At 42.7% G+C, this 27,274-nt stretch overlaps 1 protein-coding gene across 1 annotated transcript in view; it reads left to right on the forward strand.

Annotated features, from left to right (window-relative positions):
• Nucleotides 1-26,532, forward strand: part of scfd1 (sec1 family domain containing 1) — a 255,518-nt gene extending 228,986 nt beyond the window's left edge. Inside the window, exons 23-25 of the mRNA XM_070877445.1 lie at nucleotides 9,494-9,559; nucleotides 24,856-24,924; nucleotides 26,280-26,532. Coding sequence (XP_070733546.1) covers nucleotides 9,494-9,559; nucleotides 24,856-24,924; nucleotides 26,280-26,306 — 162 coding nt within the window. The 3' untranslated portion in view covers nucleotides 26,307-26,532. The remainder of the gene's footprint in view (nucleotides 1-9,493; nucleotides 9,560-24,855; nucleotides 24,925-26,279) is intronic.
• The last annotated feature ends 742 nt before the right edge of the window (nucleotides 26,533-27,274 follow it).

A 27,274-nucleotide genomic window follows, 5' to 3' on the forward strand; every position in this document is an offset into this window, starting at 1 on the left:
TTGATGCCAGTTCATTGGATATATTCAAGAGGGAGTTAGATATGGCCCTTACGACTAAAGGGATCAAGGTGTATGGAGAGAAAGCAGGAAAGGGGTACGAGTGAATGATCAGCCATGATCTTATTGAATGGTGGTGCAGGCTCGAAGGGCCGAATGACCTACTCCTGCACCTATTTTCTATGTTTCTATATAGATTTTAAATAGCTGAGGGCTAAGCACTGATCCTTGCGGCACCCCACTAGTTACAGCCTGCCAACCCAAAAATGACCCGTTTATTCCTACTCTCTGTTTTCTTCCATTACCCAATCCTCTTATATTACCCCCAACTCTGTGAAAGTATCAACCTTTTTTGTGGCACCTTATCGAATGCCTTTTGAAAATCCAAATATACTACGTCCACTAGTTCCATTTTATCTACCCTGCTAGTTACATCCTCAAAAAACTCTTAATAAATTTGTTAAACAATAAAAACATATTGACTCTTCCTAATAGTATGATTTTCTAAGTGCCCTGTTACCACTTCCTTAATAATGGGTTCCAGCATTTTTCCGACGACTGATGTCAGCTATTAGTCTATAGATATATTGCAAAACCATAGAAGAGTCATGATTTAAATAGTTATTAATTTTGTTTTTGAAGTCTCCGCTCATCTATCTAGTGTTAATTATACTCAAGTGATGTATAGTAATTGGGTGTTAATTATATTCAGGTGGTAGCTATTATTTGGGGATTCTCTCGTGCTCATACATATCTGGGAATAGGGTGGGGAAGGGTTGCAAGCTTATCTTGGGGGTGCACAGTATGTAATGTGTGTCTCTGTAAATAAGGGCTTGTAAGCAAGTAAGACTAGATTCTAGTATTCTATTCTTCACCACATGGCTATCTGATTTTTATGTCCTCAAATTTCTTAAATCACAGTTGAGCAGAATTTACACCGATTTCTGCATCAGTGTTTCTGACGGGCACTTATGGGCAAACTTCCTGCGGAGCTCATTAGCCTATGCCTCTACTGTTTCTTTTCTTCTGCCATTATTATGCACAACATGGGTATGCGCATTGGGAAGGCTACTCCAGCTGTTTAGTCCGTCTGAATGGACCGGTGGGGGTGTTTGTGTCTGAAACATTTTTGGTGCACTGAGATTGACAGAACTTTGGTTTAGTGCAGGCATCGGTAAGACTTGATTTTTAAATTTTGGGCGTAAATCTACACCAGGGTATTATTTGCGTAAATCCAGGAAATTCATGTAAGTAAGGCTTTTGCACAGGGTTGGAGTTGTGTAAATGAACAGCAGAGAGTTTCAGCAGATGAATTTCTGAAGTTCAAACGATCAAGGAAATACACAATATGGCGATGCTTCAGTGTAAAACCAGCATTAATCAGTCACGCACAAATTTCCTCCGGTGGGGTGGCGGGGGAAGCAAACGACACATGCCGCTTTTACGCCATAGTTACACAGAAAAGTTCCAAGAAATTCACGGCATATGTCCAAATATTTGCTGGAAGATTTTAAAACCATCCACTGCACTTTCTCCAATTATCTGAAGCAAGTTTAAAGTTCTTTGTAGATCAGACTGTAAAAAGGGTGTGAATAAGCAGATTAGAGAAAATAATTCTAGCAGCTCAGCTAATTTATCTTTTCATTCAGTTAATTACCTATGGGAGGAAATCAGGATTTTATCATTTGTAGTATGGGTCGAAGCTTAAAAATTAATTTCAGTACAGTAGTTACACAATGGTTATTGCCACAGTGACCAAAGCTTCAATCACTTTCAGTTCATATATCAACAATTCTGTTGAACTTTACATGATTCGGTGCTTAAACACACACTGCTTATTCAATTCGTACCAGTTTTCTTTTTTTTTTGAGTACCCAGTTTTGAATTCTAGTATTTATCCAGTTGGAGGGCCTTTTATAGTTGCATAAACTGTGCTGGAAGTATCTAATACAAAAGCAAAATACTGCAAATGCTGGAATCTGGAATAAAAAGAGAAAATGCTGGAAATCTCAGCAGGTCAGGCAGCATCTGTGGAGAGGAAGAAGAGTTAATGTTTCGGGTTGATGAACCTTCGTCAGAACTGGAGAGTGCTCAAAAAGAACATATTTTTAACAAGCACTGAAAGGGGGAGAGGAAGAAAGAACAAAAGTGAAGGTCTATGATAGGTTGGAAGACAAGAGAGATCAGAGCCTGTTTCTTTTTTTCCCCGTGTCTCTAATGGAAGTTGATCATTATCTCATCATTTACACCCTATCTTGACTAATGTTTTTCTAACTCCTGGTATTACCATTTGAATTTGGGCCATCATCCCTTTGTCTCTCTAATCTCTCTTGTCTTCCAACCTATCGCAGACCTTCCCTTTTGTTCTTTCTTCCCCTCCCCCTTTCAGTGCTTGTTAATAATCTGCTCTTTTCGAACAGTTCTGACGAAGGGTCATCGACCTGAAACATTAACTCTGCTTCCTCTCCACAGATGCTGCCTGACCTGCTGAGATTTCCAGCATTTTCTGGAAGTATCTAATCCCATCCCCAACATTGTTTATACTTATGAAAATGATGAGTTGTGTCTGTCTCAAAGCTGCACACGGAGAAATGCATTGCATTTCAGAGCAGAAAACAAAAAACATTTCAGAACGTGATTATATGTTATGTTAAGTCAGTGGGAGTCTGCGTGACAGCCATGTGAGCTGTAAGGAGCTCAATTTACAATATCCAACGCTAAATTAAAAATTCATTCACTCTTTCAATCAGCCTAAGCCAAAGTTATTAGAGATGAATTAAAGAATTGTCATAGATACTTTTGAAGGCAGAGAGAACCAGAGAGGGAATTCAAGAATTGGAGTTTATAGCGTTTGGGAGGCCAGCAAGGGAGACCTGGAGAAATAGATTCCAGATATGACGTGCTTTGTGGCTGTAGCAATGAGACCGAAACAGCTGCACACCATGTTGCCAAGTGTAAGTAAGCAGTGTTGGTGATGAATAGGTTATCAGATTTGAAGCTCAGCTCTAAGTTGAGCACGGTGCCATGGTTTGCACAGCCTGGTCCAGTCAGGAGAAGGATAGGGCCAGTGTCAAGACAATGAGAGATTTTGACAGGATCTGAAGACAGTGCCTTTGCTATTCCTGATGTTCAGTTGGAAGTTCTGGCTCATCCATGACTTAATGTCAGGCAGGCTGTCTGACAGCACAGAAACAGTAAAGGGAAATGGTGCAAAGGTAGAACTAGAGGTTGTGAACATGCATATAGATTCCATGATTGTATCAAGAAATGATGTATAGATGAAGAGGAGTGGGCCAAGAATGAACAACGTCAATGCTCTTGATCAGCCCAGCATCGACCACATTCGACCAGCTCCGTTGGGCGGGCCACATTGTTCGCATGCCTGACATGACTCCCAAAGCAAGCGCTCCACTCGGAACTCCTACACGGCAGGCGAGCCCCAGGTGGGCAGAGGAAACGTTTCAAGGACACTCTTAAAGCCTCCTTGATAAAAATGCAACATCCCCACCGACACCTAGGAGTCCCTGGCCAAAGACCCCCCCCTAAGTGGAGGAAGAGCATCCGGGAGGGCGCTGAGCACCTCGCGTCTCATCGCCGAGAGCATGCAGAAATCAAGCACAGAAAACGGGAGGAACGTGCGGCAAACCAGACTTCCCACCCACCCTTTCCTTCAACGACGGTCTGTCCCACCTGTGACAGAGACTGTAATTCCCATATTGGACTGTACAGCCACCTAAGAACTCACTTTTAGAGTGGAAGCAAGTCTTCCTTGATTTCGAGATACTGCCAATGATGATGGGCCAAGAATGGATCTTTGTGGAACTCTGAAGATGACCACGTGGGGTGGATAAGCCATTGTTGGAGATGCACTCGCTGCGTTGGTACTGTTTGGGCAGTCCCAGGGAGAAGAGGCATTGGAGAAGGATGGCATGATCAACTGCTCTGATAATCTGGATTTTACAGATAAAATAATTCATGAGAAATATTTGAGGGGATTGAATCACAGTAAAGCTTGACATTGCTACGACAAATCTGACAACTGAAGATAAGGCCAGTTGTGGCCCAAGTAGGCTTGAGTTTGCACCTCTCTGGCTTGAGTGAAGTTTTTCAAATAATTTTGAGATAATTATTAAAATGTAATTCTTATAGAATACTAGTCAAACTTTAGTTTGTCACAGTGGTACAATACATTGGACTTGCAAATGTACTGTTTCAGGGAGAGTAAAGGTACAGTCATATTAGTGATTCCCAGTGTATTGAGTTCACAATCTCATTTGAACGTTATAATGAGATGAACAAAGATCAAGCACAGGTTGGAGCTGAGAGAGATTCACCCAGGCCGCTCTTGTATCCCTGGAGTGTTGGGGAATTGACTGAGACCTTCCAACAGCTTTCTTGTCTCTGTTCCCAGTCAAGTGATAGTGCATGTCACAGGGAAATAACAATTGTAGAATTGGGAAAAAGTTAAGTTGCAAAAAAAAAGTTTGTGATCATTATACGATCTCTATAGAAATGCTTGCCTGATGCCTCAGTTTTGGTGTGCCAGGGGATTCATGAAATGATATGTACAATAAGGTTAGAATAGATTATTACAAGCTTGTAAAGCTGATTCCTTGTCCATTTTTATATCCCGATTAAACGGATGAATGTAGGTTACAGATATAGAAACATAGAAAATAGGTGCAGGAGTAGGCCTTCGAGCCTGCACCACCATTCAATAAGATCATGGCTGATCATTCCTTCAGTACCCCGTTCCTGCTTTCTCTCCATACCCCTTGATCCCTTTAGCCGCATGGGCCATATCTAACTCCCTCTTGAATATATCCAATGAACTGGCATCAACAACTCTCTGCAGTATAGAATTCCACAAGTTAACAACTCTGAGTGAAGAAGTTCCTCCTCATCTCAGTCCTAAATGGCTTACCCCTTATCCTTAGACTATGTCCCCTGGTTCTGGACTTCCTCAACATCAGGAACATTCTTCCTGCATCTAACCTGTCCAGTCCCGTCAGAATTTTATATGTTTCTATGAGATCCCCTCTCATCCTTCTAAACTCCAGTGAATACAGGCCCAGTCAATCCAGTCTCTTCTCATATGTCAGTCCTGCCATCCCAGGAATCAGTCTGATAAACCTTCGCTGCACTCCTTCAATAGCAAGAACGTCCTTCCTCAGATTAGGAAACCAAAACTGAACACAATAATTCCAGGTGGGGCCACACCAAGGCCCTGTACAACTGCAGTAAGACTTCCCTGCTCCTATACTCAAATCCCCTAGCTATGAGAGCCAACATACCATTTGCCTTCTTCACCACCTGCTATACCTGCATGCCAACCTTCAATGACTAATGAACCATGACACCCAGGGCTCGCTGCACCTCCCCTTTTCCTAATCTGCCGGCATTCAGATAATATTCTGCCTTCGTGTTTTTACCCCCAAAGTGGATAACCTCACATTTATCCACATTATACTGCATCTGCCATGTATTTGCCACTCGCCTAACCTGTCCAAATCACCCTGCAGCCTCTTAGCATCTTCCTCACAGCTCACACCGCCACCCAGTTTAGTATCATCTGCAAACTTGGAGATATTACACTCAATTCCATCATCTAAATCATTAACATATATATTGTAAAGAGTTGGGGTCCCAGCACTGAGCCCTGCGGCACTCCACTAGTCACTGCCTGCCATTCTGAAAAGGATCCATTAATACCGATTCTCTGCTTCCTGTCTGCCAACCAGTTCTCTATCCACGTCAGTACATTACCCCCAATACCATGTGCTTTGATTTTGCACACCAATCTTTTGTGTGGGACCTTGTGAAAGGCCTTTTGAAAGTCCAAATGCACCACATCCACTGGTTCTCCCCATCCATTCTACTAGTTACATCCTCAAAAAATTCCAGAAGATTTGTCGAGCATGATTTCCCTTTCATAAATCCATGCTGACTTGGATCGATCCTGTCACTACTTTCCAAATGTGTTGCTATTTCATCTTTAATAATTGATTCCAACATTTTCCCCACTACTGATGTCAGGCTAACCGGTCTATAATTCCCTGTTTTCTCTTCCCTCCTTTTTTAAAAAGTGGGGTTACATTGGCTACCCTCCACTCCATAGGAACTGATCCCGAGTCTATGGAATGTTGGAAAATGACTGTCAATGCATCTGCTATTTCCAAGGCCACCTCCTTAAGTACTCTGTGATGCAGTCCATCAGGTCCTGGGGATTTATCGGCCTTCAATCCCATCAATTTCCTCAACATAATTTCCCAACTAATAAGGATTTCCCTCAGTTCCTTCTTCTTACTAGATCCTCTGACCCCTTTTATATCCGGAAGGTTGTTTATGTCTTCCTTCGTGAAGACAGAACCAAAGTATTTGTTCAACTGGTCTGAGATTTCTTTGTTTCCCATTATAAATTCACCTGAATCTGACTGCAAGAGACCTACGTTTGTCTTCACTAATCTTTTTCTCTTCACATATCTATAGAAGCTTTTGCAGTTAGTTTTTATGTTCCCGGCAAGCTTCCTCTTATACTCTATTTTCCCCCTCCTAATTAAACCCTTTGTCCTCCTCTGCTGAATTATAAATTTTTCCCAGTCCTCAGCTTTGCTGCTTTTTTTGGCCAATTTATATGCCTCTTCCTTGGATTTAACACTATCCTTAATTTCCCTTGTTCGCCATGGTTGAGCCACCTTCCCCGTTTTATTTTAACTCCAGACAGCGATGTACAATTGTTGAAGTTCATCTATGTGATCTTTAAATGTTTGCCATTGCCTATCCACTGTCAACCCTTTAAGTATCATTTGCCAGTCTATTCTAGCCAATTCATGCCTCAAACCATCGAAGTTACCTTTCCTTAAGTTCAGGACTTTTGTCTTGTAACCCAAACTCAACTAATGTTTTGCAATTGTAGTTATAAAAGTAACACATTATGATATTGGGCAGGAGTAATTCAAAATACCTATTGCAAGAATACAGTGTTACAGCTTTGTTTTGTAGGCATGCAGAAACTTTTACACAATGTATTTTCTTTGTTTCTTGAAGTCTGCCTTGCAGCTTGTTTCCGATGAATTGAAATAGAGCATTTGTTGTGAGTTTGAGCAAAATATCCTTTCAGTAGCATTACTCAGCCTAGCAGATAAACCAGATGATCGAAAGTCCTTTACATGCATTATCCCTGATCTGGGATTACTGGTTCAACCTTAAATTGAGGGCTCAATTATCCCTAGTGACTTGCGCCGTTTTTTTGGCCTATGTTTTAAAAATACAAGTTTCCCCAATCGATGTGTACCAGCGTAACTCAGTTAGTTACAATTTTTTTAGGTTCGGTTTTTTTGAGTCATGGGGGCGTAACGTGCCACCCGTGCCACTTCTGGCCATTTAGGCATGTTTGGCCAGTTCCGATTTACTCCAATTCTTCTTAGGCCGGCGTATGTGGACTCTATAGAAAAACCTTCTGGTGAGTTAAGAAAATCGACGCAGGTAAGTAAATCAGTGCAGCAGATGCCCAGACAGCAGCGGTAAGAGAGGGGGGGTTTGGCGGGGTGGTGGGGAAGCCTTTTCGGCATAGTTTGGAGCGGGTCCCGGGAGGGAGGAGGCCGTTCAACCAGGGATAGGTGCGGGGACCGGGACCAGGAGGCCATTCGGCCAGGGATAGGTGTGGGGACCGGGAGAGGGGAGGCCATTCGGCCTGGGGTAGGAACAAGGACCGGGAGGCCATTCGGCCAGTGATACGTGCGCGGACCAGTAGAGGGGAGGCCATTCGGCCTGGGATAGAAGCGGGGACTGGGACCAGCATTGGGTGTGGGGGGCGCGGGGTAGGAGATAAGTTGCTGCAATGTTTAATGTGTTTGTGCAGGTTGCTGTGAGCTGGCTGTGTGATTCACTTTCCAGCTTCAGCCCACATTGTGTGTGTCCCTGGTTATCGTGGCAATCCGATCTTTTTGGCGCAGATCTTGGGCTCCACCCCCAAAACTAAACGACAGACTAGGCGACGCCAAAATGAAGAATTCAAATGGGGAAACTTGGATGATTTTTTTTTGGCATACTTGGGCTTCCAAAAAATGGGCATAAGTATGCCAAAAAAACAGCTTTGGGGAAAATTGAGCCCTAAATATGTTTCCTGAGTTCATTTCCAGTTCATTGGTGTAATTTAAGTGCAAATTCATTTGAAAGTGATATTTTCTTTGACCTTTCTTGTAATCACAATACAGCAAAATAAAACAAAACAAGATCAAAGTAAAAAAGGCTGAGATTAAAACGTTTAAAAAGTAGTCCCATCAAGCATACATTTTATTCATTTCCAGTTCAATTAATTTGATTTAATTTGAGTTCAAATTAATTTGAGAGTGATGTTTTCTCTGACCTTTCTTGTAATCACCAATACAGCAATGAAACAAAACAAGATCAAAGTGGGGAAAAAAGGCTGAGATGAAAAAATTAAAAGTCCCGTCAAGCATACATTTTATCCTTTTTTTAAAAAAATTGCAATCATTCAAGTTGCCCTCAAAACTTTCCCGATGGCATTGAGCGTAGAGGCACTGTTTGTCAGAACACTAAGCCAGACAGATCAGAAGCTCCCAGGTTCAAATCTCAGTCTGTGCTGAGCTAGCTATTCTCTGCTGGGAGAAAGTTTAGAATTTTGCCATTGGCCTTAACGTCAATGAATTAGGGAGAGGATAAATCACCATGGTTGTTGATTGTAATCCAGTTATTCCATTGGAAAGTCCATGTATATAAATGTTGGATGTAAACAGGATCTGGCTTGACCTCCATGGCCAAATAGCTTGCCAACATTCACTCTGCAGTCAGGCCTGACCATTTCAGTAAGATGCCTGATGACTACCAACACCCAGGGCATTCAGCAAGAATCAGGAGAGGAAGGGGAAAAAAATTAGGAGGAAAGATTTAATGTAGGCTTCATTAGGGGATCATTGTGGCATCCATCAATTATGTTCTAATTTAAAATGTAATGAACACGTTCTACGCAAATTCTGGTATCATAAAAATGGGAAATCACCAGTAATATATTCAGACAACTAAATTCAATTGTAACAGCTCGCAAGAAAATATTAGGCCACTCACGCAGAATGCTGTAGTTACTTCTGTTAAGACTAATAACTCTTAGAGCACTTACAGCCCTTTTATAGCTAATATCTTAGTGATTAACTTGATCTGATCTAGTTCTAAATTTTGTCAGAATTACTTAGATTTGGATAATTGTGTTTTATTATCTATATAACTAAAACAGAACATGTGTTTTTGCTGTTAATTGTTGTATCCTTTCAAAATCCAATTCACATTTCACACTTAAGCAATTAAAAATAGAGATAATATTGTAATAGCTTGTCTGCATTTGTATTCACCTTGTTATTTACATGACCTGGAACAGCCAATTTAAAAGTTCAAAGAGGGCAAAATAGACTAAAATTTAAATAAGAAATGTGCTGTTGTCTAAATGAGAGTTCATGAAGTTTGTTTGTTCATTTTCTAGGCCATTGTCTTTGTTGTTGGAGGTGGAAATTATATTGAATATCAGAACCTTGTTGATTACACAAAGGTAAGATGACATTTAATACTGGAACAAGCACAATATATTCAAGAGTGCTAAGTGAGCCTAGGGGCAAAATCTATGAAATACTGACAGTCATCAGGAGAAAGTCAGTGTACAGCGAAAGTCTCACTGAACTGGAAACAAGCCAACATAGTACCTATTTTCAAGAAAGATAATAAAACAAACCTGGGTACCTACAGACCTATTAATCTTAGATTAGTAACTTGCAAAATAATTATTAGAAACAAAGTTGAATACCTAAATAAAAATTACTTAATCAGTGGTAGCCACCATGGTTTCATAAGGTGCAGATCCTGCCTGACCAACTTCCTTGACTATTTTCAGTAACTAACATTACAAGTGAATATTCGAAAGCCTCATGATATAATCTTATGCGGAGCATAAACACTGCATGGACCAGATGGATCAAATGGGATATTTCTGTGTTGTACATTCTATGTAATATACTTAAACATATAATAAACATAAAAATCTGCTAAACAAGCTAAAGACAACGGGATTTCTAGTAAAAACTTGAAACTGTTTAAGGAATTGACTAAAAGAGAGAGTCTGTATTAGTTAGGGGGTGGTATGAGGCTAGGGAGATGTATTGAGTGGACTACCCCACTGATCAGTGATGGGGGCTCCTTCTCTTCCTAATCTATATAACTGACCTGAATACGGAACACAATGTATTTTGGTCAAATTTTCTGATGATACTAAGCTAGGAGGCAAATTAGAGTTTGATAAAGCAACTAGGGAATTATAGAAAAACATTGACAATATTTGCAAATGGACAAAAATATGACACGTGCATTGCAGACAAGGACAACAGGGCAGATCCATGTTGTCAGAGGATTGAGTTATGAAGATTAAAGAAACTCAGACCTTTCGGCCTTGAAAGGAGCAGAATGAGAGAGAACGTTATTAAGTAGAATATTAAATAAAATATAAAAAGCTAACCCTGACAAGCATTTCAAGTTAAACCATGACTACAGGACAAGGGGACATGGGTGCAAATTGTTTTTTAAAATTCAGAACTGATGTCAGGAAGCAATTCTTTGTGTGACCAATGACTAGAATTGTGTTCCGAGTAGGATAGGGGAACAACAAACTCTGGATCATTTAAGAGCTACTTAAATGTTGTGATGGAAGTTATATGTATCATGGGATGGATGAGCTACAGGAGCCAAATGGGCTTCTTCATCTTGGAAACGAGCATGGCATCTATTAAAAGTTATATTTTAAACTTATACAGATACAACGTCCGGAATCCTCGGGACCGAGTCCGTTTCAGCTTTTGGGTTTTTCCGGATTTCAGACTAGAAAATCAATAGTCTGAAATCCGGAATCGTCGACCATATCCGTGCCGGGTTTTGAGTGGCGAGGTCAGAAATCCGGCATGGATTCGGTCGAGGATTCTGGATTTCACACTTGATTTTCTTCTCTGAAATCTGGAATCTTTGACCGAATCCGTGCCGGATTTTGGGTTTTGACTCAAAAATGTACGGTTTTCGGACAATAATTCCGGACGACTCCATCAGCTATGCGCGAAATGTCCGGTTTTCGGACAATTCCGGTTTTCGGAGTTCCAGATTTGGGACGTTGCACCTGTACAACTCTTAGCGCCTGAAATTCATGGACGTACCGCCCGCTTACCGCTCAAAAATGCGATTTTGGTGAAAAAACACTGACATACTGCTCGGCGGAGTATTCATCATTGACATACCGCTGAGCGGTATGCACACCGTCCGCATGCAGGACCGTCCACATACTGCCCAAAAAGTCTGATTTTTCAGCTCATACTGCCGACATACCACATCCTGGAAAATGATGGTTTTACACGATGTTAAGTGGGCAGGAATGGGCGGAGTGCTTGGAGCCACCATTTTTAAATCAAGAACAGTCAGCTCGAGCAGCACCTCTGTATTTCTGACATGAACAGTGACTTTACAGTGCGATTTATAGTGGAAAAGTATTTTTATTGGTATTGAGTAAATTATTAAGATCAAAGGCATTTTAGTTGTATATTTTTTCATTGAAAAATATTCTGGAGCTTTAAAAAGAATGGGGCCTGTAGTATCTCAACCTGTATTGCTGATTACCTGTTTAGTGGAGGATCCAGTTGTGCGAAGGTTTATTGAGCAGTTATCAGGGTAATGGAGGACGTTACAGGCTGATGAGGAGGGGGAGGCCTTACCCGCAAAGATTTTCAGGGAGAAACGTTCATATTTGGACCTGACCGATCGACAGTGCGTTCGAAGGATGCGCTTCCGAAAAGAGGTGATCACTAAGATTTGCCAGCTCATTAAGGCAGATCTGCAGCCCAGTACCACCAACATTACCTCACTCTGTCGAGATGAAAGTGACCACGGCACTTTCCTTTTATGCATGTGGCTCTTTTCAGGCATCAGCTTGGGACATATGCTGTATTTCTCAGTACGTTAATCATCAGTGCATTCAACAGGTAATCGAAACACTGTACGCACGCCGGATGGAATTTATAAACTTCCCAGTGACCAGGGAGGCACAGAGTGACAGGGCTTTGGGATTTGCACACATTTCCAGCTTCCCCAAGGTGCAGAGTGCTGTTAACTGTACCCATATTATGCTGCGAGCACCATTACAGGAGGCGGAGGTGTACCGAAACCGTAAGGGATGCCACTCCCTCAACGTACAGCTCGTATGTGACCATACACAGTGTATAATGACAGTGAATGGCAACTTTCCAGGGAGCATCCATGATGCGCACATCTTGCGTGAGAGCACTGTGTCTGACCTGTTGAAGACTGAGCCACAAGGTAAATGCTGGATGCTAGGAGACAAAGGGTATGGCCTCACCACCTGGCTCTTGAACCCCCCCCCCGGGGAACCCTCAGACAGAAGCCGAGCAACGATATAATAAGAGCCATATAGCCACACGTAATATTATCAAAAAGACAGTGTCCTTGAGCAATTCGTGACCTATGTCGACGCTGGCCTGTGACAGACACATCATGTCCTGGTACACGCCTATTAGTCATGCAGCAACCGACCTTTTCTGCACCAATCACCGTCGCTGCGGCATAGGCGTTGCAACACTGCGGGTGCCTTGCTGCACACGGTTTGGTCCCACAGAATCAGAGGAGGCATGGGGGAATCCCCTTCATATAGACTCGCAGGTGGAGGATGTTCCAGCTGTCCCACATGGAACAGCTGTATCCTCCTCCATCTCCACCCCCACCGGCTGCAGAATCAGAAGCTCTTCCTCTCCCTCTTCCTCTTCCTCTCCTTCCTCTTCCTCTTCCTCTCCTTCCTCTCCCTCTTCCTCTCCTTCCTCTCCCTCTTCTTCTCCTTCCTCTCCCTCTTCCTCTCCCTCTTCCTCTCCCTCTCCCTCTTCCTCTCCCTCTTCCTCTCCCTCTCCCTCTCCCTCTTCCTCTCCCTCTTCCTCTCCCTCTTCCTCTCCCTCTTCCTCTCCCTCTTCCTCTCCCTCTTCCTCTCCCTCTTCCTCTCCCTCTCCCTCTCCCTCTCCCTCTCCCTCTCCCTCTCCCTCTCCCTCTTCCTCTCCCTCTTCCTCTCCCTCTCCCTCTTCCTCTCCCTCTCCCTCTTCTTCCTCTTCCCTCTTCTTCCTCTTCCCTCTTCCCTCTTCCCTCTTTCCTCTTTCCTCTTTCCTCTTCCTCTTCCTCCTCGTCTTCCTCATCTCTGCCAGTGGTGAAGTCGGGAGAGGGCTGGGTGACGTCAGAGGTGGAGGCAGTGGCCATGTCGTCTGGTCTCTCTGTGTCGGTGTGGTCTGAATCGTCCGAGTCTGGAAGTACAAAACAACATTTTAAAAATGCTTGACACCAGGGGAGGGATCAGGGTTACATGAGTACATAGTGCAGTGACTTATCGCAGTCTTACTTGAATGTCCACCACTGCCGCAGTACTGCATTACATATCACAGACAGACAATACATAAAAGCATTGCGTTACATGCCCCCAACATTGCATCACATGAGGCCAACATTACAATGCAATAAACTTACATTACATTATATGAGGCCAACATTACAGTTACATTACATGTCATGACAGGACCGCAACACAGACCGGGGATGTATTCAATTGACCATCCTGTGTGAGTGGGTCAGCTCCAATGCCGGTAGTGGCAAGGTTGCTATCCCTGACCAGGGACAGGGCACGGATCTCTCTTGCAGTCAATTGCTCTTGGGTTATGGGTCCTCCCCCGTACGCTGCTGTTCGGCTGCTATTGTAGATGTCGTCTTCTGCAGAACGTAAAGTAAATGAAAGTAAAAATCTTCAATCCATTTAACATCGCAAATACACAGGGACACACACACACATACAAAAAAAACCACTGTGTTGATCCTCTTGTCATTGCCTGACAGCGTGAATACATTGCCGTAACCCTAAAATAAAATCATCCGTGTGATACAGAACCTACATTTACATGGCACATGGGGGGTTACATAAATAAAAAAATAAATAAAATTACTCTTGCTACCTTCACCAGGTCGTTCCACCACGGTGCATACCATGGTATTTGTGAAGAACGCAGCCTCCCCAATCTTGTCCCATATCCTGCTGTACTCCTTTTGGGGGGGGAGGGGGTGGTGGCTTTCCACGACCACCCTTCGTTAGCTCGGAGTACCTCTCTGTAATATTCTCGAAGGGCAGGTAACTCTGTCTCGCCGAAGGCGGATGCCCTCAACCTCCCGTCCTTTATGATGATCCTGCGCTTCGACTTTTTTTTTAACATTTCTTATATTTATGTTATGATTTTTGCTTTGTAAAATCTACCTTCTTCAAACTGTAGAATTATTTATTAATTGTTATGAATATTTTTTAACACTGCAATTTTTTTTTAAAAGTAATTGACCATCGACTAGCTTGCTGCTCCTTCTCACTCTCTCTACCTCCTCTTCAACTCACTGCGCATGCGCGGGTGACCCCTGACCCCCAAAATCACGGATCAAACGCTTTTGTGAAAAAAACAGGGGGGGGGAAATGGCACATGCGCAGTTCAGTGCTGCACCGTCCATCGAAAAGAAAGTCGATCTGGATTGACTACAATGTTACCTACCGCCTGCTGGCATACCGCTGACATAACACCGAAACAAAATCGGTCTCGGCGGTTTGAAACGACGCACCGCCAGCATAACGCCAAGAAATGGATGGACCTTATGCCCTTACATTTTCTGAATCTGCAAATTGACACTGGAAGTTTTATTTCAATTAGAATAGGGATTGGCATAAGAATGTAAAATAATTTATTTGTGGCACCATAGAATGGAATTTTATATGTGAATTTAATGTTAAATAATTGGTAAATTCTCACTAACATTTTTAATCTGTGATGACAAATCAGTTTAAATTATGTCAAACTGGTGTGTGTAGTCCTAAAGCTCTCTTCATGGTCATAACAGTGTCACTTTTCCAGCAAAGTGGATGAAAGAGTTTGAAAATTCTGGTTACGATTGTTTAGTAACATTACTGGAGAGTGCTGATTGAAAACATTATACCTTTGTAACGTTATGAAAAGTCAACAGTGTACTACAGCTGGGTGCACACAAGTTGCATAACACTTCACAAATGCAAAGTGCTGGAAGCACTCAGCAGCTCAGGCAACATCTGTAGAGTGAACAGATAAGTTAGCATTTCAGGTGTAGATCCTTCATCAGAACTGGAGAAATGTATAACATTTCACAACTTGCAATGATTAACATCAATTTAAGAAGGCTGTATCTGTGAGATGTCAACCAGCAATTGGTAGGTAACCTTGAGGATTTTGCTTATATTTAATTGGACCTCAGTCAAGAAATTCAAGAGACCTGCTTGTAAATGGTATTGAAACTGGCATTTTAGCATGAATGTGCCAGGAACAGTTGTCAAATTTCACTATAATTAGACTGAAGTTTTTGTTGAAAAGCTGGATCCTATTATGGAAGGTTAGATTAACATCAGCACAACAGACTTGTTTGTAGACTGACACTGAATGACTAAATAACTGAAAACTTGTAACTTTAAAGATCAGTTCTTACTAATTCATGGTGCTTTTCTTGGTTGTGCTGCTGCCAGAGTGCCTGGCCTCTGCTTGGCATCTCTTCTCAACAGCATAGCTGACACAAGATACATCATGGATGCAAACCTACAACCTGTAGCATTCAACTTGGCAACTCATTTTTATGAAGCTTGGCATCTTTACCAATCTGTTGGTGAGAGCTGGAATTTTTTTTTAATGTTTTGCTTCCCACAAGGAGATGTTTTTAAATCTACATTTTGTCCCCTGTACCATAGAATTACAAATATTTTACAGCACAGAAATAAGTCACTTGGCTCAACTAGTCTCTGCCAGTGTTTATGCTCCACGCAAGCCTCTTCCCACTGTGCTTCATCTCATTGTATCAGCCATCATGCATTTCCTATGTCTCACCTTTCTCCCATGGCTCAGTGAAGATCCCCACTGCCATTCCAGGACCCAAGATGCTCTCGGGTTTGATCTCTGGTCCATGCTAAATCAGCTTATCCAGAATAGTGCAACAGTGAAGTGCATTAATTTGTGTCCCTGGGTTAACAAGAAGAAACACTGGTCCATGTTTCTATTCTTGGTAGTTATCCCAGTAACCCCTTCAGGAAGTGTATGCATATGGATAAGAAGGGAGGGCAGATTCGGCTACACTCGAATAGTCACTGTACAGGCTCACCGATGAAAAATGATTGCTTAGATATGGTTCAGAGAGCTACACCACTTCGAGAACGGTACCCCAGAAGTGAGTCATTGCCTTCAGCAGAGAAAGAGCATGGGAGAAGATGAACAAAATTTACTCTTGCTCTCCAACCCCTCACCTTCTCCCCCCCGCCCCCACTCCCCCAACATGTTCGTGATGCAACAGTTTGCACTATCAATTTCCTGGACTATGTTTTTCTAAAGGGGTACTTTGCAGTTTTGCACTTCATCTTGTATGCCAATTGAGAAGATAAAAACCAAACCAAAATAGATATGATTTACATCAAAACTCTCCGGCAAACTGAATTTGCAAGAAACATAGAAACATAGAAAATAGGTGCAGGAGTAGGCCATTCGGCCCTTCTAGCCTGCACCGCCATTCAATGAGTTCATGGCTGAACATTCAACTTCAGTACCCCATTCCTGCTTTCTCGCCATACCCCTTGATCCCCCTAGTAGTAAGGACCTCATCTAACTCCTTTTTGAATATATTTAGTGAATTGACCTCAACAACTTTCTGTGGTAGAGAATTCCACAGGTTCACCACTCTCTGGGTGAAGAAGTTCCTCCGCATCTCGGTCCTAAATGGCTTACCCCTTATCCTTAGACTGTGACCTCTGGTTCTGGACTTCCCCAACATTGGGAACATTCTTCCTGCATCTAACCTGTCTAACCCCGTCAGAATTTTAAATGTTTCTATGAGGTCCCCTCTCATTCTTCTGAACTCCAGTGAATACAAGCCCAGTTGATCCAGTCTTTCTTGATAGGTCAGTCCCGCCATCCCGGGAATCAGCCTGGTGAACCTTCGCTGCACTCCCTCAATAGCAAGAATGTCCTTCCTCAGGTTAGGAGACCAAAATTGTACACAATACTCCAGGTGTGGCCTCACCAATGCCCTGTACAACTGTAGCAACACCTCCCTGCCCCTGTACTCAAATCCCCTTGCTATGAAGGCCAACATGCCATTTGCTTTCTTAACCGCCTGCTGCACCTGCATGCCAACCTTCAATGACTGATGTACCATGACACCCAGGTCTCTTTGCACCTCCCCTTTTCCTAATCTGTCACCATTCAGATAATAGTCTGTCTCTCTGTTTTTACCACCAAAGTGGATAACCTCACATTTATCCACATTATACTTCATCTGCCATGCATTTGCCCACTCACCTAACCTATCCAAGTCGCTCTGCAGCCTCACAGCATCCTCCTCGCAGCTCACACTGCCACCCAACTTAGTGTCATCCGCAAATTTGGAGATACTACATTTAATCCCCTCATCTAAATCATTAATGTACAGTGTAAACAGCTGGGGCCCCAGCACAGAACCTTGCGGTACCCCACTAGTCACTGCCTGCCATTCTGAAAAGTACCCATTTACTCCTACTCTTTGCTTCCTGTCTGACAACCAGTTCTCAATCCATGTCAGTACACTACCCCCAATCCCATGTGCTCTAACTTTGCACATCAATCTCTTGTGTGGGACCTTGTCGAACGCCTTCTGAAAGTCCAAATATACCACATCAACTGGTTCTCCCTTATCCACTCTACTGGAAACATCCTCAAAAAATTCCAGAAGATTTGTCAAGCATGATTTCCCTTTCACAAATCCATGCTGACTTGGACCTATCATGTCACCTCTTTCCAAATGCACTGCTATGACATCCTTAATAATTGATTCCATCATTTTACCCACTACCGATGTCAGGCTGACCGGTCTATAATTCCCTGTTTTCTCTCTCCCTCCTTTTTTTTTTTTAAAAGTGGGGTTACATTGGCTACCCTCCACTCCATAGGAACTGATCCAGAGTCAATGGAATGTTGGAAAATGACTGTCAACGCATCCACTATTTCCAAGGCCACCTCCTTAAGTACTCTGGGATGCAGTCCATCAGGCCCTGGGGATTTATCGGCCTTCAATCCCATCAATTTCCCCAACACAATTTCCCGGCTAATAAGGATTTCCCTCAGTTCCTCCTCCTTACTAGACCCCCCCGACCCCTTTTATAACCGGAAGGTTGTTCGTGTCCTCCTTCGTGAATACCGAACCAAAGTACTTGTTCAATTGGTCCGCCATTTCTTTGTTCCCCGTTATGACTTCCCCTGATTCTGACTGCAGGGGACCTACGTTTGTCTTTACTAACCTTTTTCTCTTTACATATCTATAGAAACTTTTGCAATCCGTCTTAATGTTCCCTGCAAGCTTCTTCTCATACTCCATTTTCCCTGCCCTAATCAAACCCTTTGTCCTCCTCTGCTGAGTTCTAAATTTCTCCCAGTCCCCAGGTTCGCTGCTATTTCTGGCCAATTTGTATGCCACTTCCTTGGCTTTAATACTATCCCTGATTTCCCTTGATAGCCACGGTTGAGCCACCTTCCCTTTTTTATTTTTATGCCTGACAGGAATGTACAATTGTTGTAGTTCATCCATGCGGTCTCTAAATGTCTGCCATTGCCCATCCACAGTCAACCCCTTAAGTATCATTCGCCAATCCCTCCCAGCCTCATACCTTCAAAGTTACCCTTCTTTAAGTTCTGGACCATGGTCTCTGAATTAACTGTTTCATTCTCCATCCCAGTGCAGAATTCCACCATATTATGGTCACTAGCAGTAGGACAGTAGCAGTGAACAATGTTGGATGAATGGACTTCACTATAGAGTAACAGGATATTATTCCTATTTACAGTTCTGCAGACAGTGAGTTAATAAATTCAGCCACATCCCAAATAAACTTGGAGGTAGAAATTAGCTTGGGACATCTTTAAACTTCTCCTGAGATTGATGATACAACAGCATTGGCTGAAGCCTCGGTACAGGTCACTGCCTGCCCTTCTGTTCAGGAAACAGCATGTGGTATGGGAAACTAAAAGCAGATTAGTGCATTGCAGCAAGTAGAGAAGTGTGTCTAGGATGAATTTAGGGTGAATGAAATTATGAAGGGAGACCCACAGAACTGAACTAGCATTAATTGTCAAGAAAGATAGAGGGGAAGGATGGTCCTGGTGTTTAGAAAGTTGAAAGTTTAAAGCTTGGGTAATGTAGATCTCTAGAGGTGACTTCATTTGAACTATGATTGCAGAATAAGAGGACATCAGTACAAAATTAACTAGCTTCAAGCAAAGTTAAATATTTTAAGATTATTTTTTTCCTTTCTGGTAATATATATAGCAAAAGCAGTTAGTGTCATGTTAAAAGATTACTTTTTTAAAAAGTTGTGTAAATATCTGGTTAAGAACATGATTTAAGGTTATTAGGACTCATCCACCATCATCGGAATCGAGAAAGACTTGCTTCCACTCTTAGAATGAGTCCTTAGGTGGCTGAACAGTCTAATACAGAGCCACAGTCCCTGTCACAGGTGGGACAGATAGTCATTGAGGGAAAGGGTGGGTGAGAAAGGTTTGTCGCACACTCTTTCCGTTGCCTGCACTTGATTTCTGCATGCTCTCGGCGATGAGACGCGAGGTGCTCAGCGCCCTCCCGGATGCAGTTCCTCCACTTAGGGCGGTCTTTGGCCAGGGACTCCCAGGTGTCGGTGGGGATGTTGCACTTTATCAGGGAGGCTTTGAGGGTGTCCTTGTAACATTTCCTCTGTCCACCTTTGGCTCGTTTGCCATGATGGAGTTCCGAGTAGAGCGCTTGCTTTGGGAGTCTCGTGTCTGGCATGCGGATAATGTGGCCTGCCCAACGGAGCTGCTCAAGTGTGGTCAGTGCTTCAATGCTGGGGCTGTTGGTCTGGTCGAGGACGCTAATGTTGATGCGTCTGTCCTCCCAGGGGATTTGTAGGATCTTGCGGAGGCATTGTTGGTGGTATTTCTCCAGCGACTTGAGGAGTCTACTGTACATGGTCCATGTCTCTGAACCATACAGGAGGGCGGGTATTACTACAGCCTTGTAGACCATGGGCCTGGCCTTCGAACACTCTTTTCCTCAGGCGGCTGAAGGCTGCGCTGATGCACTGGAGACGGTGTTGAATCTCCTCATCAATGTCTGCTTTTGTTGATAAAAGGCTCCCGAGGTATGGGAAATGGTCCACGTTGTCCAGGGCTGTGCCATGGATCTTGATGATTGGGGGGCAATGCTGTGCGGCGAGGACAGGCTGGTGGGGGACCTTTGTGTCGACGTATTTTATTAGGACTAGTATAGATGTAAATGATCACAGAAAAGAATGGTTCCTTCGTTAGTCAAGTGCTGTCTTTTGAATTCAATTCAATTGTGTAAGTTTTAATGTTACATTGGTATCGTGGGCATCCACAAATACTTTAGTGGGTCAGAGAAATTCAAACTACCTGCAGCCAGTCACCTCCCTGAGACTGAACTAGTTGGTTGGAGTGTATAATATGCCATATTCTTCTTGTTCTGAGAAATGAATAAGTTCAATGTGCCGATTCTCCTTTTACTTTTTTAGCTTTTCTTATGCTCCCACATATAATACACAAAACTAAAAGTTGAAATGCATAACTACTTTAATTAACAAATTTAAACTAAAGCATCAGGACATGCTGTGATAACAATGGCCTGGATTTTGCAGTAAGAATTTCTGTGAAGCTATCTGAGCTCATCTTTATTAAGGAGTAAATCAGACAGCAACTTCTGGCGTCCGCACATGCGCAGTTAAACACTGAGATCAGGAAGTTGCTGTTGCATTTGTCCTGTTCCTCTGCAAGCTTCGCTACACATGTACCTTGCCGAGAGATTCGGCATTCAAACACATGAAGAGCATGAAGTTGCGGTACTTGCGTGATAGATATCCACTAAACACGCCAGAAAAAGTTAGGACTGGTCGATTTAAGTGTACAGGAATTTTTAATGGCGTGATAAGTCTTAATTACTGCCAAACAACACCTCTGGCACTGAAAACTAACTTATATGTGTAGTCTTATTCCATCAGATTTTAATTATTGTTGGACATTTTATTAAAATTATTTTTTTTTTTTACTTTTTCTTTGTCACTTTTATCTCTCTTTCTCTCTCTCTCTCTCTCTCTCTCAATCCCATCTTTCTTTTCTTCTATTTTGTTTTCTGTACATGACTTTACATTAAATTAAATATTCCAACTTACATTTCCTGGTTTAGACTCTGATCTCAGTAAGGATTCTTCAATTAAACAACTAACGGGAGGAGGAGGCTCCACGAATATCCCCATCCTCAATGATGGCGGAACCCAGCACAGAAGTGCAAAAGACAAGGCTAAAACGTTTGCAACCATCTTCAGCCAGAACTGCCGAGTGGATGATCCATATTGGCCTCCTCCCAAGGTCCCCACCATCACAGAAACCAGTCTTCAGCCAATTCGATTCACTCCACGTGATATCAAGAAGCGGCTGAGTGCACTGGATACAGCAAAGGCTATGGGCCCCGACAACATACCGGCTGTCGTGCTGAAGACTTGTGCTCCAGAACTAGCTGCACCTCTAGCCAAGCTGTTCCAGTGCAGCTACAACATTGTCATCTACCCAACAATATAGAAAACTGCCCAGGTATGTCCGCTCCACAACAAGCAGGATAAATCCAATCCGGCCAATTACCGTCCATCAGTCTACTCCCAATCGTCAGCAAAATGATGGAAGGGGATGTCGGCAGTGCTATCAAGCAGCACTTACCAATAACCTGCTCAACGAAGCTCAGTTTGGGTTCCGCTAGAACCACTCGGCCCCAGACCTCATTACAGCCTTGGTCCAAACATGGACAAAGGAGCTGAATTCCAGAGGTGAGGTGAGAGTTGACTGCCCTTGACATCAAGTCAGCATTTGACGGAGTGTGGCATCAAGGAACCCAGTAAAATTGAAGTTAATAGGAATCAGGGGGAAAACTCTCCACTGACTGGAGTCATACCTAGCACTAAGGAAGATGGTTGTGGTTGTTGGAAGTCAATCATCCCAGCCCCAGGACATTGCTGCAGGAGTTCTTCAGAGCAGTGTCCTAGGCCCATCATCTTCAGCTTCTTCATCAATGACCTTCCCTCCATCATAAGGTCAGAACTGGGGATGTTCGCCGATGATTGCAGTGTTCAGTTCCATTTGCAACTCATCAGAAAATGAAGCAGTCCATGCCAGCATGCAGCAAGACCTGGACGACATTCAGGCTTGGGCTGATAAGTGGCAAGTAACATTCGTACCTGACAAGTGTCAGGCAATGACCTTCTCCAACAAGCGAGATTCTTATCACCTCCCCTTGATATTCAACTACCATCGCCGAATCCTCCACCATCAACATCCTGAGGGTCACCATTGACCAGAAACTTAAGAGGACCAGCCACAAAATACCGGGCAGCAAGAGCAGTTCAGAGGCTGGGTATTCTGCTGCGAGTGTCTCACCTCCTAACTCCCCAAAGCCTTTCCACCATCTACAAGGCACAAGTCAAGTGTGTGATGGGATACTCTCCACTTACAGTGCAGCTCCAACAACACTCAAGAAGCTCAACACCATCCAGGACAAAGCAGCCCGCTTGATTGGCATCCCATCCACCACTCCCTCCACTACTGGTGCACCGTGGCTGAAGTGTGTACCATCTACAAGTTGCACTGCAGCAACTCGTCAAAGCTTCTTCGGCAGCACCTCCCAAACCGCGACTTCTAACACCTCAAAGGACAAGGGCAGCAGGCGCATGAGCACCATCAACTGCAAGTTACACTCCATCCTGACCTGGAAAATGTATCGCCATTCCTTCATCATCGCTGGGTCAAAATCCTGGAACTCCCTCCCTAACAGCACAAGTTCCTTCACCACAAGGACTATAGCAAGAAGGTGGGTCACTACCACCTTCTCAAAGGCAATTAGGGATGGGCAATAAATGCTGGCCTTGCCAGCAATGCATACATCCCAGAACCAAAAAAAAACGGATGGTGGGAACTAAGAGGAAGAAGAAGCAAGGCAAGTAAAAGATGTGAAAGTTAATGGCCTAGAAATCCTGGTCGAGGTCTTCCCACGGGCAAACGACTGAAAGAAAGAAAAAAATGGGCACTTACCTGTTCCTGCCACTCCCACTCGAGATCCCGGTCCTGAGGCCTGCGCGTCGCCGCGCGTGCACATTGGTACGTCCGTAAGCTGGAGCTGGAGTCACATGGCTCTGGGCAGCCAATCAAGGTACAGTTATTTTCTCATTCATAATAATGGGAACTCCGTAAGTTGGAGTTCCCATTATTATGAATGAGCAACCCCTCCAAACACCCAAAACACTAATTTAAAAAAAATAGAAAATATACACTGCATATTTAAGATTCATTCAAATTAAAGTTATTAATGTCATAAAAAAAATATATTTATCCGATTTTTTAAAAGTTTTTTTAATTATGGTTTTAAATAAACTTGTTTTTAACAATAAAATGTGTTTATTTAATTTTACTTTATTGTGTTTATGTATGTTTTAAAACACTTGCGCCGGTAAAAGTAGGCTATGCGCCTGCTTTTATCAGGCGCAAGAATTTTGAGGACATTTGCTGGGCAAGATATGCATAAATCCCGCAATCTTGCCCAAGCAAATGTCCTCGCTCCCGATCTGCAGATGATCTGTCAAGCTCCTAACAGATCGGAAAAGCCCGTTTTTAGCGTATGTGCATTGCGCGCTGAAAACTGGCTTTTCCGATGCCTTCCCAAGTCCGTAGAAACTTTGTACGGGCCCTGGAGGCCGGGATTTCTGCCCCATCAATTTAAGGGGAAAGGATTAGAACACAAGGGATTGATGAAATGCGGTAGAAAAAAGTAAAATTAATGTTTTTTAAAAAATAAAATAGGACAGCAAATATGAATAAACAGAGATTAGGGATAAGTAAAAACAATAGGGCGAGCAGAATTTAAGTGTTTAAAAGTTGTTTTCAAATTAAAATTGTTTTAAGTCTGTCAATATTACTTTGGAAAGCTATTCCTGATATTGGAGTAACTTTATTCCTGAGATTTTCATTCCACTTCCTCCAAACATCATACAATTTTTGTCTGGCCTCATTGGTTTTGAGGAAACCATGTGCTGGGCACGCCCATGCCTATATCGTTACAACTTTGCTGATAGGTAGTCTTATGGCAACACTGGGTGGAGGATCCTGGAATCTGGGTGCAGTGCAGAAAGAAGCCTGATCTCTGACAGCATAGAAGAGGGAATCATGTAGGCTGTCGGCTGTGGAGACAGTGGTGTTGGAGTCTGTCTGGATAGAGAATTGCTACACCTCCCCCACACCCGCCACAATATCACATGCACTCAGCACTAGTTTGTCTTGTACAACCCAGCATTGCCATACCCCACATTCAGCCCACATTGTACTGTCTGCAGTATGGTTCTTTTTGAGGGGTGTATTGTGTTAGGTTGTGTGTTTTAACACATGAGGCATCAGCAACTGAATAAGTATGTATTAAAGCACAGGAATGATTTTTTGACTGTACAATATTGGTCTGTTAAGATATTCAGAGATATAAGGCTTTTCTCATTACTTTTCAGAATAATATAATTGAAAAAGTTTTATTGTTCGTGGAATCTTTGTTTATCTCCTGTTCAAACAACAATTTTAGCTGTGATGTTTTTTAAGATGCTTGGTGCATGGCCTCATTTCAGGTTTAATTCCATGTATTATACTTGGGAGTAAATTCATTTCTTCTGTTTTTATTCAGAATAAACCAGGTAAACATGTGTTATATGGCTGCAGTGAGCTCTTCAATGCTGGACAATTCCTGAAGCAGGTACTGTATTTTATCTGTTCGTTAAGTGGTATTGATTAAAAGAGTAGACAATCACATGGTTTATATAAACATAATTGGTTCTGAGTTTCACCTAAAAAAAAAAGTCAGTCAATGATTTATGCTATCAGTATTTAAGTATGTATAGCTGCATAAAATGTACTTGGGGATAATTAATTTCTTCTTAACGGGTCCAGTTAAGCTTCTGCTCAGATGCTGCTGTTCAAGTTTAGGTGGAGGTGGTTAAAAGCCTTCTATTGTTGGTGGTGGTCATTGCTTGGAACTTTGCACAAATGTTACCTGCCACTTGTCAGCCCAAATCCGAGTATAGTACAGGTCCTGCTGTGGGCTGATTTGGGCTGCTTCATTATTGGAGGAGTTCTGAATAGAGCTTAATACTGTAGAATCATCAGTAAACAGCCCCACTCTTGATCTTATGATAAAATGGAGGTCATCAGCTGGAGATGAATAGGCTAAAGTTGCTTCCCTGAACTGGCAGGGATGTCCTGGGGCTCTGATTATTGGCCTCCAATAAATACAGCCTTCTTCCTGTGTCAGAAAAGAGTCCCGCCACTAGAGAGTTTTCCCATTGATCTCAGTTTTGCCAGGCCTCCTTGGTGCTGTTCTCGGTCACATGCTACCTTGATGTCAAGAGCAGCAATTCTTCTATTACCTGATGGCACTATTGATGACTCCTTCCGTCACTTTACTTATGATTGAGAGGTTGCTGATATTGTGGTAATTGGTTGGGTTAAATTTGTCCTGCTTTTAATGGATAGGACATAGCAATTTTCTACTTTAGTGGGCAGATGCCAGCGTCATAGCTGCAGTGGAATAGCTTTGCGAGGGAAATAACTAGTTCAAGTTTGCAGACCATCAACACTCCAGTTGGGATGTTATCAGGGATTGCAGCTTTTGCTATGTCCAGTTCTTACTGTCACATGGACTGAACTGAATAGGCTGGACACTGGCATATAACATGCTGGATCCTCGGGAGGAGGCTGAGGAGAATCATACACAACACTTTTGGCTTAAAATGCTTACAAACACTTCAGCCTTCTCTGTTGCACTTGTTCTGGGCTCTGCTATGATGGAGGATGGGGATGTCCATTGATAGTCCTCCCATTAGTTGCTCAATTGTCCTCCACCATTCTCGGCTGGATGTGGTAATGCCGCAGAATTTTGGTTGTATAACTACTTAGCTCTGTCTATAGCCTGCCTCCCTCGGTGTTTAGTAGGCAGATAGCCCTTTGTTGTACCTTCATTAGCTTGGTCTCTCATTCTAAGGAATGCCTGGTGCTACTCCTGCCATACCCTTCTACACTGATATGTAACTAGTGCTTTTTTCTGTCCTTCAGCTATCGCAACTTGGATCTCAGAGCTAAGACACACCATTGTTTCTCTGCATACATCTTCTTTACAAGGTGGGGAGAATACAGGCAGCACATTTTAATACCCCAATGTCACCCTTTATTTACATACTGCTCCATGTGCTTTCTTGTAATAATATAATTCTTGTAATTCCATTTATTTGATCATTCTTGGATGTAGTTTCTGTCATTTTTAACACCAACCTGTACATCATGTAACTGTACAAATAGTTGAAATAAATCTGAAAATAGAAATCTTTGTGGTATTAAATGGAATTATTTACCCTAACTATAGTGGTTTGTATATATTGTTTTTATTTTGTGATATATCCTACCAAATAAAAACTAAAATTAGAATGCAGGTCGCTTGACAGCAATCAGGAGTGGGATGTTGGCTAATTTTTTTTCACCCCCAGCTGAGAATTGCCATACTCTTACTGCCCCTCAGCTGAAATTGGGTAAATATAACACTCCTGTGAAGCTCCTTGGGACGTTTTACTACCTTAAAGGTGCTATATAAATAAAAGTTGTTGTTGTAAATCTGCAAAGACCAGTGATTGAACTATCCTGATCTGTATGCATCAGGGCCGCACCATGCAATGCTTTCACCCACTAGGTGGTAGGGGTGCTTTTCCTAAATGACAAAATATGTAACGCAGAAAAAACAATCCATTGATTCCAGGAAAGAATTGCTGTATATCTTGCCTTGGATACTTGGCTATGAAATTGTCCAGGTACTTGGTCATTCTACATGAATCCATTTAATATTGTAATACTGCAGTGCACTTCCTAGTTTAGAGGCCCCCTGTGAGCTACGTAATTAGCTCTTCCTAGTGGGAGAATCTGGTACTGCTTCAGTTTATCTCACAGGTCCAATGGGCTTTTACACTGATAATTCTGACAAGTTCTAACCCAAATGTCTTAAGTCTGACCTGGAATTTTCAACTTGTATTTAATTCATAGTTTTATAAATAAACTAAGTA

Source organism: Pristiophorus japonicus, chromosome 4 (genome assembly GCF_044704955.1).
Source record: "Pristiophorus japonicus isolate sPriJap1 chromosome 4, sPriJap1.hap1, whole genome shotgun sequence".
NCBI classification, from domain to species: Eukaryota; Metazoa; Chordata; class Chondrichthyes; family Pristiophoridae; genus Pristiophorus; species Pristiophorus japonicus.